The 13,361-nt window shown below is 56.0% G+C and overlaps 1 protein-coding gene across 1 annotated transcript in view; it reads right to left on the bottom strand.

Moving 5' to 3' along the window:
• The window catches only part of BCR (BCR activator of RhoGEF and GTPase), a 119,166-nt gene that overhangs the window by 50,307 nt on the left and 55,498 nt on the right, over nucleotides 1–13,361 (bottom strand). Inside the window, exons 2-4 of the mRNA XM_027575416.2 lie at nucleotides 6,159–6,340; nucleotides 1,686–1,790; nucleotides 1,172–1,357 (exon numbers count right to left, since the gene is read on the bottom strand). Of these exons, the coding sequence (XP_027431217.1) occupies nucleotides 1,172–1,357; nucleotides 1,686–1,790; nucleotides 6,159–6,340 (473 nt within the window). The remainder of the gene's footprint in view (nucleotides 1–1,171; nucleotides 1,358–1,685; nucleotides 1,791–6,158; nucleotides 6,341–13,361) is intronic.

Below are 13,361 nucleotides of genomic sequence, written 5' to 3'. Positions count from 1 at the left end.
CACACATGTTGGAAGACAGACGTCGATCGGACAGCTCTCTTCTGAGTTTTCTCCTTCCTCCTGCGGGTGCCTTAAATGTTTCCTCCTGTTGGACAAGTTTTACCTGACCCACATCTTGGTTAAAGAAGCACTTTGAGCCAATCCCTGTCCCAGATGTGGCCTGGCCAGTGCCCAGGGGCCTGCCAACCTCTTTCATATGATTGCTAGGTTTTATTGGTCCCACTGACTTTTTTAAAAGCCATATCCTTGGCTCCTCTTAGGTCCTGTGGTCAGCAAAGGGCCACAGAGGCCCCTCACCTGCCTTCACAGTGGGCTCCTTCTGTCCAGAGAGGGTGCTTCCGCCTCTGGGACCTGAACTGGGACCCACAGCCACCTCTGCCAAAAAAGATTCCTGGTCAGTACAGGCTCAGTAAGCCTTTCAGAAATTCTTATTCTGTCATCCAGCCAGCATCACCTGTGCCTTTCAGTTTTATGGCCCCTGAAGGCAGCAGGAAAAGCATTCCTTTTGGAGATAAGCCAAGATGACAGTCCCAGCAAGTGACCCACAGTGCCTCAATCTCCTCACCCCCACAGTGGCGAGGACAAGACCTGCCTTATACGGCTGCCTCAGCTCAGGTGAGATGGGCACCTGGGGGCCCCCTCGCACCCTACCACTTGGGAGCCAGACCGCCTCTCATTGCAAAGCTGTGCCTGGGTCCGCGCTCTGCAGTCACAAACCACCTGCCCATAAGAACCAGTCTTGATTCCTACAAGGCATGAGGGTGTCACTGTCAAAGTCAGCATTAAGTACGCCTCCAGGTTCTGAAAACAGCTGCTGGAAGGAGCCAAGAGCCACACAATGGCTCGTCCCCCGCCAGGGCCCTCCTTCAGGCTCCAGGGGCACTTTTCCCACTACCTTGATTTTTACTGACCATGTCTCTCCTCTTCGCGCCACTTAAAAAAAAAAAAAAATTCTCCAGGGCACCTGGCCGGCTCAGTCAGTACAGCATGTGACTCTTGATCTTGGGGTCATGAGTTCAAGCCCCACGCTGGGTGTGGATCCTACTTAAAATAAGGGCTCCGTGTCCCAGAGCCCTTGGTGACACACGCCGGCAGGTCAAGGGAGAGGCCTGACCCCTGCAGAGCCGCAAACTCCTGGGAGGCTGCCGTGCACCTGTTCTGAGTCACTCACCAGCTTCTGGAAGAGATCCCCCACTCGCTGCTGGTGACTCCACTGCTGTACGCGGGGGAAGAGACCGTCATAGAAGTCCTTGTGGATCTCGTAGAGCTCAGGCACCTTGAAGAAGATGGTCTCGATCTGCTGGCTTGTCAGCACCGGCTGAGAGGTGGTGGCCGCAGCCTTCAAAGGCTTCATGGGCTGGAAGAGGGCACAGGCGACAGGTGAGAGTGGCACGGATGAGAGGGCTCGCCATTTTTCAGGTGCATGGTCCGACCACAGAAAATCACGGTCACGTAACATACGTGCTTTTCTTTTTAAATTCCATTAAAAATAAAAATTTAAAGCCAACTTGGTTTGGCACCCATCTTACGCTCATGTCCACCACCCCATGCGGAGGTCCAGCTTCTACAGAGGTGGAATGACCCTCCAGGGAGGGTGGGCTGCCTTTGGACTGCTGTCCTGGGACCTGGGACCCTCCCGGGAGCAGAGTGCCCCTGCCCCGGCTCAGCCCCTACCACCTCCTCACCAGCAGCAGTGCCTCCAGGTGGCTCAGGTAAGTCTCTTCGCTAGCCAGGATTCCAGACAGGACCCATTTCCTCATCTCCAAGCCCTTTTCCAAGTCCAGCTCACTCTGCAGGAGAAACAGACAAAGGTTGGACCCGGGGGATGACGCCTGAGGTGGCCCCTCTCAGAGAGGAAGGCCTGCTTATTATCAACCTGAGGCCAAGCCTCTGGGAAAGGCTCCGTGTGGAAATAAAGGGGGGCACAGGAGCCTTGCCAAGTCAACCACTTGCTCATGGCCACTGTAAATTCCGGGGGGTCATCCAGCAAAGCCGAGGGCCACCCTTGGTCTGACAATGGGAAACGGGTAGCGTGAAGCTGAGCAGTCAGGGCAAGGCCGCCCCCTGGTCTGTGGTTACAGCTGCCCCGTAAACTAACACAAATGCTGATGCCAAGGGCGATGAAATCTGCGGTGTGACTCCCTGGCCACGTCCCCCACGTGCTCCCTTGGCCACCAGCGAGGGAATCGGTATTGGAGATTGGCTGTGCCCATGGCCCGCCCGTGTGCCCATGGGCCCCACTATAGTCCACAGAGGAAAGTGATGTAACACCCCGGCCCATTCTGCCACTGGTTTCCCACCTGTGGGTGAACATGAGCAACCACACTGTGGCAGCCCTGGGGTGTAGAACCACAGGGCTATCCCTGCGGTCCACTTTCCCGAACCACTCTCAGGGGAGATCATTGATCTGGGGCAGACTCCTGGCCCTCGACACTGCTGACATCTAGGGCTGGAGGATTCTCTTGGATGCCAGGGGCCTTGAGCAGCATTTCTGGTCTCCACCCAACAGATGCCAGGAGCAACACCCCCTCCTACCCCTGGCTGGGACAGCCACAAACATCTGCAGATGTTGCTACATGTCCTCTGGGGCCAAGTCGCCCCTATGTGAGAACCACCGGATTCCAGAAAGGACCTAAAGCCAGCTCAGGCCTCATGGTATCTCTACAAAGCCTAGAATCAGGACCCCCAAGCATGTCCCCTCTGTGTGCCCCTGACCCTGCTGCCCTTTCCACTTCCCTGGACTGGCAGAACAGAGGCACTTTGTGATATGGATTGCTGGTCCAGCAGGAAGCACCCAGGGCCAGGAGCTGGTGGACAGGGCCACGGAGCCAGGCCTGCCCGGTGAGTGCCACGGTCTTAGGCAGCTGCCCTCCTGCTCTGAGCATCAGCTGCCTGGGTGTAAACTGGGGAAGGAAGGCCCGATCCCCATGTCCCATCTGCTTCTGCTTTCTGGGTCTCTGAGGCTTGTACCACAACCTCACTGCCCACTGGGACCATCCAAAAAGTCTTCCTGAACCACCACTTTGCTCTGAGGATCTCTCAGTGTGCATGAGCTAGGTGCATGCATATGTGTGTACATGTGTGCACGCCCAAGTGTGTATGTGTACTCATGCATGTGTAGGGAGCGGCCACCACGATCATGGCTAAGCATCACTCCAGGGAAAGAACACTCAGGCCCCACCCCACACAGAACCCCCTCTCCCCGAGGGCATACTGGGCAGCGGCTCCACAGGCAGAAAGCTCCAGGTCATGCTGTACCTGATCTCGAAACTTCCTGTGCCAGCATAGTGCCTGGAACACACAGGTGCTTCGTGAAGACACAATGAACAGACCAATCAACAAATGCATCTAGAACTCCTGGTTGGGCCCTACTTTTGGCTGTGTCTTTGCAAAGCTCTGAGTGCTCCTTCTGGAAACCCTGTCTGTGTGACAAGCCAGTGCCAGGATCCAGCACTGTCAGCTTAGCCTGTTCCAGGGCCTGGGGTGCTACCACGGTCAGCAAGTGTACGGCATGCAGCGCACAGACATGCAGGGTAGGGGACCCTGACGCCTCCTCTCCTCTCAGCCCACTGAGGTCACACCAGGAAAGGTGGCCGCGTGCTGGAGAAGCAGCTCTCGGCTGACCCTGAACGTGCTTCCCACTGTGTCCAGGTGCCATTTGTGCCCCAAGTGAGGGAAGATGTAAAGGTGAAGGGCACAGCAGGCTCCCTGGGGAGGTGCAGCCACCCACCCAGCCCTGCCGTGTCCTGAGGAACAATCCCGCTACTGTGAGCACCGGGACACGGCAGAGCCCCACCCAGCACGAGATACTGGTGCTCACGTGGGTGGCGGTGCTGCTCATTCCCACCCACACAATCTGGAAAGCTGGGAGGGAAAAAGAGTGCAGGCAGGACGGCGCCAACTCCAGCCCTCCCTGTTCCGAAGGGCACGGCCAGCTCCGGGGACCTGGCCCGGGGAATGTGCTGGGCTGGGGGCTGGGGGCTGACAGGGTCGGCTCAGAAGCAGCCAACTGCATCTTAAAGGAGAGGGCGGGAAAGAAACGCAGAAGATGAGGGAATAAAGGGCGGGGCTGGGGCCAGGGCTATTTATAACCCTGCTTTGTGCACGTGCCAGTTCTGGAAAGGGCACGTGAATCCAGTCAGGGCCATGGTGGTAGGGAGATCTTGGTGCAGAGGAAGCCAGAGGCGAAGGGCAACTGGAAAAAGGGAGGCAGCCAGCTGGAAGGCACGCCTCCTGCTTCTGCTGGGGAGGGGACAGCGGGCAGCGAAGGGAACAAACCACAAAGACCTGAGGCCAAAAGAGCAGATAAAAACAAACTGGGCTTGACAAGGGGGTAAAGGCTGACAGAGGGACCCAGGGGAACAGAACCACCACCAGGCCCATGAGGGCGGGAGCTGGAACCGAGTGGCAGGACTATGGATGGCCGGAAACGCTCTTTACCCCCAGCCCCAACCTGGGGGAGCCAGGGTGACCAGGGTATAAAACCCCGGCTGTGAAGGGGTGGGCTGCTCCCAGCTGGGAGCTGGCAGCCAGTTTGCTGGACAAAGGACGCTTTCTCTCTGGGCAGGGGCCCTGCCTTCACTGGCAACAGGGCTGGCCATCGTCCCGGAGCCCAGCCAGCAGAGGGCCAGGGGCTGGCCTCTGCATAAGGACCCAAGCCGGGGGGCTCCTGCACAGGAGGACGGATCAGCCTCCTGGAGCAGACCTGTCCCAAGTTCAGGCCTCAGCCTACTTATTCAGGACCAGAAAGATCCCCATCTGTACCACATCATGCTTGTGAAGCAGGAAGCAAGGTAGTGTACCGAGAAAGGCAAGGTAGTTAAAAGACTGCCATCTGAGGACTCAGGAAGGCTTCAAATCTGGGAGCTGTGTGGCTGTGAGCAAGTAACTTCACCTCTCTGAATCTGTTTCCTAATCTGTAAAACAGCAAAACCAGATGTTGGGAAAAAAACGCTGCACGAGGGGGACGCCTAGGTGTCTCAGTCAGTTAAGCGTCTGCCTTGGGCTCAGGTCATGATCTCAGGGTCCCAGGATCGAGCTCCCCCCTCAGCGGGGAGTCTGCTTCTTGCTCTCCCTCTGCCCCCCCTCCCACCACTTGTGCTCTCTCTCTCTAGCTCTCAAATAAATAAAATCTTAAAAAAAAAAAGTTGCATGAGGCAGGTATGTGTATGTGTTATACACGGGCTTCCCTCCCAACCTCATTTCAGAACGAGAAGCCTACCCAGTACCGGGGTCTTTAGAAATCACAAAAGCAGGGGCGCCTGGGTGGCTCAGTTGGTTAAGCGACTGCCTTCGGCTCAGGTCATGATCCTGGAGTCCCGGGATCGGGTCCCGCATCGGGCTCCCTGCTTGGCAGGGAGGCTGCTTCTCCCTCTGACCCTCTCCCCTCTCATGCTATCTCATTCTCTCTCTCAAATAAATAAATAAAATCTTCAAAAAAAAAAAAAAAGGAAAGAAATCACAAAAGCATAAATAAGAAGCAGTCCTGCAGCGAAGGTACCAGGCCAGCAGAGAAGAAACTGCAGCGAAAAGATACACTTCCCGCACTTCCTACCGACAATGGAGAAAAGCAGATACCTCTCTTGTTTTTAAACCTGGAGGGAACATCACCAGAAACAAGCAAAAGAGGGAAGGTATCTGTCATGCTCCAAAGTGGAGGGGAGACAGCAGGATTGTTAATGACAATGAGACCTCAAGGGGAAGACCCTGGTCAAATGGATGGAGTCATCAGCAGCACCCCTTTTGGTAAGAAGGAGCAAGTGCATTGCGTGCAAGGCAGGGACAGAAGACCAGACACTGCCCCCTCCTCCGCCCCTCAGCACCACTCCAGGGGCAGCCACCATGTCCAGCTGGTAGGCTGGTGGTGGCATTCTCAGCCTCAGCATGTGCTACCTGCCTCCTCCAAGCTCAGGGGGCAATTCCATCATCTCCCTGCTCCAAGCACCTAGAAGGCTGTCTCCAGACCAGCAGGTGCACCAGATGGGGAAATGACAAAGGCGTTTTGGTGACTTCAACCACTGGTTGCTCCTGGTATCACCTACTTGCTACTTACCCCTGAGAGAGTGGATGTGCTTCAGGGCGCCTTCAGGAAAGCGACAGCAGGCTGGAGCCAACCCCAAGCCCCCTTTCACACCTGGCCCTACCACCCTGGGACTCACCGCTTTGGTGGACTCCAGGGCTCCCGAGGCCAGCGCATCCCGGCTGCCCCTGCCCTTGCTGCCAAGGTGGGGTGAGGAGGAGGGCGAGTCATCGATGTAGGGCAGCCCGTCCTGGTGCCGGCGCTGCTCCTCGGCCCGGTCCGCAGCACAGCCGTACCCAGGTGGCGTTCCAAACGACGCATCTGTGTGTGTAGAAAAGCAGCTGTGTTAGAGACAGGGAGAGGGGGCTGGAGGGCCAGCCGCCTGGGAGGGTCCACACCCCACCTGTCCCGGCAGGCACTTGGCTGATGATGTCTGTTACCCAAAGGTGTTGAACAAGGACCTCAGGTAGGCTGACCTCACCTGGTTCTCACCTTCACAACCAGCTGAGCAAAGACCATAGGGCGAGGTAGGGCCAAAAGAGTGGCACACTCCCCAGATGGAGACTGGGCTTGCAAGGACACTGTCTGGGGCACATCTGTGCTTGTCCTGGGGGTGGGCCTGAGCCGCTAGAGGAATATGGACCCCAAATGCTAGCTAGCATCTTGCTATCAGGGATGGTCCTTGTGCACTGGTCCATGGGGATCTGATGGGGCAAGGAGCACAGATGATGCCAGTTCAAGCGTAAGCCCCGGCCACCGTGAGCAGTGCCCCAGGCCTGCCAGGCCCAACGCAGGGAAAGGGCACTGTAGCCCCTTCCTCTCACTCCACCCTGGTCCCTTGGCTGACTCTCAGCCCACTTCCCATCTGGTCTGGCAAAATCCCAGACCACAGGGGCGCCTGGGTGGCTCAGTCGTTAAGCGTCTGCCTTCGGCTCAGGTCGTGATCCCAGGGTCCTGGGATCGAGCCCCACATCGGGCTCCCTGCTCCTCGGGAAGCCTGCTTCTCCCTCTCCCACTCCCCCTGCTTGTGTTCCCTCTCTTGCTGTGTCTCTCTCTGTCAAAAAAACCAATAAAATCTTAAAAAAAAAAAAATCCCAGACCACCTTTACTCCAGTCTGAGTATCCCTGTGAGGACAGAGTGGCCTACCCTATAGCCGGCTCCCTGCTGTTCGGGGCAATCTAGTTATAGAGAAGGACCCCTCCATCCTAAAGGCACCTGAAGACAGTTGCCCTTCCTCCCTGGTTAAATCACAAAACCCATACCCCTTAGCCTGCCTTTCTTTTCTTTACTTTCTTTTTAATTTTTTAAAAAGATATTTATTTGAGATAGAGAGAGAGAGCATGAGCGGCAGTGGGAGAGGGAGAAGCAGGCTCCTCACTGAGCAGGGAGCTGGATCTGGGATTCAATCCCAAGACCCTGGGATCATGACCTGAGCCGAAGGCAGATGCTTAACCAACCGAGCCACCCAGACGTCCCTCATCTGCCTTTTGTAGCTCTGTTTTCAGAACTGTTCTAATTCAGTGCATCCTCACCAAGACATTAACCCACAAGGGCCCAGTCTGCTCCAAGCCTCATGTGAGGGTCACTTCTTAACTGCTTCCAAAGGGCGCCTTCACGGCCCATGGGATTTCCGAGAGGCCATCTCGATTGGGTTACGTCACCTTCAGCACGACTCACCAGCAACCAGCCTTGTCCAAATGTCACCACCACAGGTGGCCTCTGCAGTGTTTATGTACCGGTTTCCAACAACTTCCGCCACCAAGCATACCCAGTCTGGGGCTCAGGCTCCAGTTGCTGGTGGCACCCGTACCCCCTGGGCCAGGCAGGCACAGGCTTCCAGAGGCAACCCAGCAATTCTAGAGGGGGACTGTTTCCAGTTTTTTCCACGTGGCAGCCGAGAGCTGCCGTGGCTGGAGTGACCAGGTGCTCACCACATCCGGCTCTGAGGGCTGCCAGTGCCCGGTGCGACTTATCCACCCAGACCCCAGCTTCTTCACACCTCTGCCTCTCCCACATCCTCCACGTCCGGCGGCCAGCAGGTCACATGCCCTATTGCAGGTGTCCTTAGCCCTGGCTACACGTTAGTGCCACCTGGGGAGCTTCAAAAACGAGAGAGACCCATGGAATGAGACACTCAGGGAGGTCTGGGCCCTGGTGGCTGCAAAGGCTTCCCAGCGGTTCCGGCAGGAGCAGGGCTGAGCCGGCCGCACTGGCAGGAGCCGATGCCCGGCACCGTGCTGTCCTGCTGGGCCACACTGCGTCCCTGCTGCCCCCGTACAGGTGCAGCCGCGCTCTACTGCTGTGTGTGTCCACAGGAGGGTCCCAGCAGAGGCTAGCAGACAGGCTGGGGGACCCTCAGAGCTGGGGGGGCTCCTACCCTGCCCCCTAACAAGCTGAACTGAGGTCCTCTGGTCTCCCTAATCCATGGGCTACCTTGGGGGCTCGTGGTACCATCACCATGTGGGCTATCAATGCTCAGCCCTGCTGGGGTTTGTACTGTCCTACCAGGACAGTCAGAAGCCAAGGCCAAGTTCTGTCTCTTCTCCTAGGCATCTGTAAAGGCATTCAACTAGCTCTTGCCTAGCATCCCTGAGGACAGATGGGGAGGGTTTAAATGTATTAAAAAGCACAAACCCTGTTCATACAGAACTCTAGCCCCACACTCCACCCCCCAAACAGGTCTGACTTCAGCATCCACTTCCTTTTGTGGCAATCACAGATTTTTTTTTTTTTTAAGATTTATTTTTTAATTATTTGACAGAGACACAAGCAGGGGGAGTAGGAGAGGGAGAAGCAGGCTTCCCGCGGAGCAGGGAGCCCGATGCGGGGCTCAATCCCAGGACCCTGGGACCATGACCTGAGCCGAAGGCAGACGCTTAACGACTGAGCCACCCAGGGGCCCCGGATTTTTTTTTTTTAAACCAAAGTGAACACAGAGGACTTCCTGTTCACTCGACATCCATGATATGAACCTTATATCATAGCAGCCCCTACTGAAAACTTGCCCTTCATGGGAGCTGCTTCCAAGGGCAGTCCGGGCCCTGGACAGAAGACTTTGGCTGCCAGATGCCTTCCTCACAGGTAGCCTGAATGATCCCCTTGGGCCCCAGGGGTCTTTACTCTTATTTCTGCAACCCAGGACACGTCCTGGGGGGGGGGGGCGGGGGGCAGGTGGGCCGGTTCTACAGGCTGTGGTGTGAATTTCCCAGAAGTGAGGCTCTGGTCCTGTCCAGGTTGCTACAGACCTGTGAGAATTAGTGCAGGTCACTTAAGGTGTCCGTGTCTCCGTTTTCCTGACTTTATAAACAGGTGTGTGGCCTAAACTAAATGGATGGAGGCTGGCTCCATTATGTCATTATTAAGGTCAGCCAGCCATGCCCTGCCTACCTGCTGACCTCACCTCCTTCAACAGCTTCCTTCCTCTGCTTCCCACTTCTCCTCTGGACCTGGCTTTTACCTTAGCTCAGAATTTTCACTGCCCACACAGCTTGTCGAAGAAACTTTAAACTCTTCATGCCTATGACTACACTGAGCTCGTGTCCCAGGTCAAACTAATACCAAGTGATGCCCCAAGGAAGAACTTTAGGGTCAGACTCGGGGGCCCAGGGCTCACTCCAAATACTGCAAGACTCCACAGTGGCAAAACAAAGTGCTAGCTTAGCAACATCCTGATTAAAACCCCATGCAAAACCAACTGCCTAGTGAAGGTTTGCCAGCCAGGGTTGTGTGGGGCCATTGACTGTGATGTGGACACTTCACCTCCACCGGGTGAGACTGAGAAACCAGATTCCACAGCTGGACCCAACAGGGTAACTATGAGGATCAGGGCAACTCAGAACCCAGCCGCTTCCCACTCTGACACATCTCCCCACACTGACGTCCGAGGAATTGACACTCTGAAGTCTGGGTTCCGGATGGCTGGTCACTGCTGGGCCACATTCCACCGGGGGCTTCAGCCCATTGTCCCAGCTAATCCAGAACCCCCAGTCTGCTCTAGTGCAAATGTGACAGGCGAGGAGAAAAGCCTCCTTTCCCTAAGTGGCACACAGGGACCTGTCTTTCTCTCACACTGCAGTTTTTCTCTCCTGGGGTCCCCATACCTCCTCAAGCATCAGGTATATTCCTGGGGGGGCTTTGGGAGCTGCCATTTTCCTAGAACCAGAGCAAAGTGGGAGAGGGGCCTTGCTCTCCCCTCTTCTACCAGGAATATCCGGTGGGAAAACCTCTCTGGGTCTCACTGCCTCGAAGGACTGGGCACCTGGTGGCCGAGTTAAGCCTGGTGCTTCCTGCAAAGTTCTACCCAAAGCTGAAAGCAACTACTGGTTTCAGAGGGGGTGCGCCTGCGATCCCACAGCGACAAGAGGCTCAGGGAATGAGGGCTCATCTACAGAGCAGCTAACCAGCAGGGAGGAGGGCGGGGGTGGGGTGGGGAACGAGGCCCATCCAGAGCCGGCAGGCAGCGGCTGGCTTAGCGTGGAAGAGGGACGTGCACAGTGAAATCCAAAACCTCCTCCTCCTCCCCATGCCAGTCGGCTTAGCGGCTACAATCCTAGTGCTCTGCAAATCTAAAATCTAGTCTTTGATGCAAGGAAAAAAGGGAGCCACCCCCATCCCTGCCAAGTGGGATGAAAAAGTCCCAGTCAGCCCAGATCACATCCACTTCTCACACCTCAAGGACAACCCTGGTTAAGAAAAAAAAAAATTCCTCGGGGCCCCTGGGGGGCTCAGTCAGTTGGCCGTCTGCCTTCGGCTCGGGTCATGGTCCCAGGGTCCTGGGATCGAGTCTGGCATCGGGCTCCCTGCTCAGTGGGGAACCTGCTTCTCCCTCTCTCTCTCTGCCCCTCCCCCCACTCATGCTTACCCACTTGCGTTCTCTCTCTCTTTCTCAAGTAAATAAAGAAAATCTTTTTAAAAAGTCCCTTAAAAAATTAAATGTAGAAGTACTGTATGATCAGGTAATTCCACGCCTGGGTATACACTTAAAAGAACTCAAAGCAGGGACTCAAATAGATACTTGCACACCCGTGTTCCTAGCAACATCATTCCCAAGAGCCAAACTATGGAAACAACTCAAGTATCCACTGACGGATGAATGGATAAGCAAGATGTGGTATGGATATACAATGGAATATTACTTAGCCTTAAAACGCAAGGTAATTCTGACACATGCCATCACACGGATGAGCCTTGAGGACATTACGCTAAGGGAAATAAGCCCGTCACAAAATGACAAATTTGCTGTGTGAGTCCACTTATAGGAGGCACCTGGAATAGTCGATTCATGGAGACGGAGAGGAGAATGGTGGCTGCCAGGGCCTGGGGGTGGAGGGAATGGGGAGTTGTTGTTTTGTGGGGACAGAGTTGCAGTCTGGGAAGATGAAAAAGTGCTGGAGAGGGACGGTGTTGACGGCTGCACCACCGTGTGAATGTGCTTAATGCCACCGAACAGTATGCTTCCGAGTGATGAAAATGTTCCATTTTATGTTTCGTAACAAGTACAAACCACACGCACACATCCCTAAGGTACCTCCCGGACAGGGGCAATGCGTGGGTAGCTGAGCTGGGAGAGCCCAGGGGAGCTTCCTTTCGTCCCCTTCATCGCCAACAGCCCCTGGCAACCACATCTAAGATACGCACAGAATCAAAACTTGCAAGCAGTGTGCTCCCTGAGCTGATGAGAGCGGGCTGGGTGGTGGGTCCCCGGGCTTCACTATAGTCTTCCGTGTGCGTGTTTAATAACCAAGGACAAGAAAGGAAGGCCTTGCTCACGCCCCGTAAATGCAGCCTTCAAAGGAGCCCGGGTGTCTGTCACAGCCACAGTTCCCAGCAGCTATCCCTCTACTCTCAGAGTTTACACATCACCTTTTCCAGGACACGCCCCTGTCCACCCGCATCTTCCCGACCCAGGCTGGATGAGATCCCTGCCAGCCCAGAAGACTCTGGCAATCACAGGTCACACCCAGGGCCGGAGCAGGACCCCTCAGGACAACAGCACCACACGCGCCCACAGCCCTGCAGCGGCCGTCCTCCCTGTCCTCAGAGGGCCACAGTGTTTCCGCCCTCCAAGCACCGAATGCCCTTAGCCCAGCCTCGGTCCTGTCAGCCTCTCAAGGGGCCGCCAGCCGCTCCCCATAGCCTGTCTTTCCCTTAGCCCAGCCTTGGATCAAACAGCTCCAGTAACTTCGACACTCCTTCCTCATTTTCTTATCTGTGAGCCAGGAAGCATGGGTCTCACGACAAGGCCTCTGCCAGGCCCTGCTGGGGTCTCTGCCGCAAGAGTTGCCGGGAAATGTGTGTAGAACCAAGCTCAGACCACCGGCCACAGGTCTCCCGGCTGTAGCCAAGCAGAGGAGGCCCAGCTGGACCCCAAAGTACCTGGAGGGTCCGCAGATCTTGCTTCTGTGGCCTAGCTGCTGCCACAGGCACGGAGCCCAGATCCCAGCTCCTGTCCCACCCTCTGACCAATGCACCCCAAGATGAGAGCCTGGAGCAAATCCTCAGGAGGAACAAAGGTTATGTTCCCAGCCCTCCCATCCCAGAATAGACATGGAAACAGCTGGAAATGTCCAGGGGAAGGATCCTGACAAACACATACCAGGGTCAAGAGAATAGAAGAAGGGACCCCGGGAACTTGGGTAGGGGTGGGAGGAACTCAATCACGCATTAAGACCGAGGCAGGGTGTTTAAACTGTCAGGGAAGGGCTGGGCCGTATTTATTTACCGAGGTAAAAGAGGCTCAAACACCATCTTCCTTCTGGTGGCTGGCCAGCTGCCGTGGGCAGGTTTCTGCAGAGGCAGGCACTGGGCCCCCCACCTCATCACATCTGCAGAAGCCCTGCTATCCCCGCTCTGGCCCCCCTCTCTGGGGCCTGCACCTCTCCTGGGTCGCAGGCATCCAGCACAGTGCTAACGGTGTCATGGGGCTGGTGAATTCCAGACAGCAGCTCACGTCCTTGGGGGTGTCCGACCAGCTAGGCATCGCGCCTCCGGGAGAGAATCAGAAAAACCTTGGTTGAGACAGAAAGAGCCAGGTCTCACCAAAGGGCACACGGCTTCCACAGATCCAAGCTGGCTCTGGCCGGCACGCTCATGCACAGCCTCGAGCCTTCCTCCCACCACCCTGTGCGCTTGGAGCAGATTCTATCTGCACGATTGGCCGCGGGTCCTGGGGCTCCGCTGGCTTCTTTATTATGTGGCAGAATCCCGGGTGCAGTCAGAGAATATCTGTGGCGCTTCAAGGAAGCGAGTTTCCCAAACAGTAGAAAAGCCTCAAATGTGCCAGAGCAAGCGGGTATTTTTGCAAATTACCTGCTACCCTTTTGCCGGGCACTTCCTCTGGGC

The sequence above is a fragment of the Zalophus californianus genome, chromosome 14 (genome assembly GCF_009762305.2).
Source record: "Zalophus californianus isolate mZalCal1 chromosome 14, mZalCal1.pri.v2, whole genome shotgun sequence".
NCBI classification, from domain to species: Eukaryota; Metazoa; Chordata; class Mammalia; order Carnivora; family Otariidae; genus Zalophus; species Zalophus californianus.
This window is presented reverse-complemented; position numbering and strand designations above follow the sequence as displayed.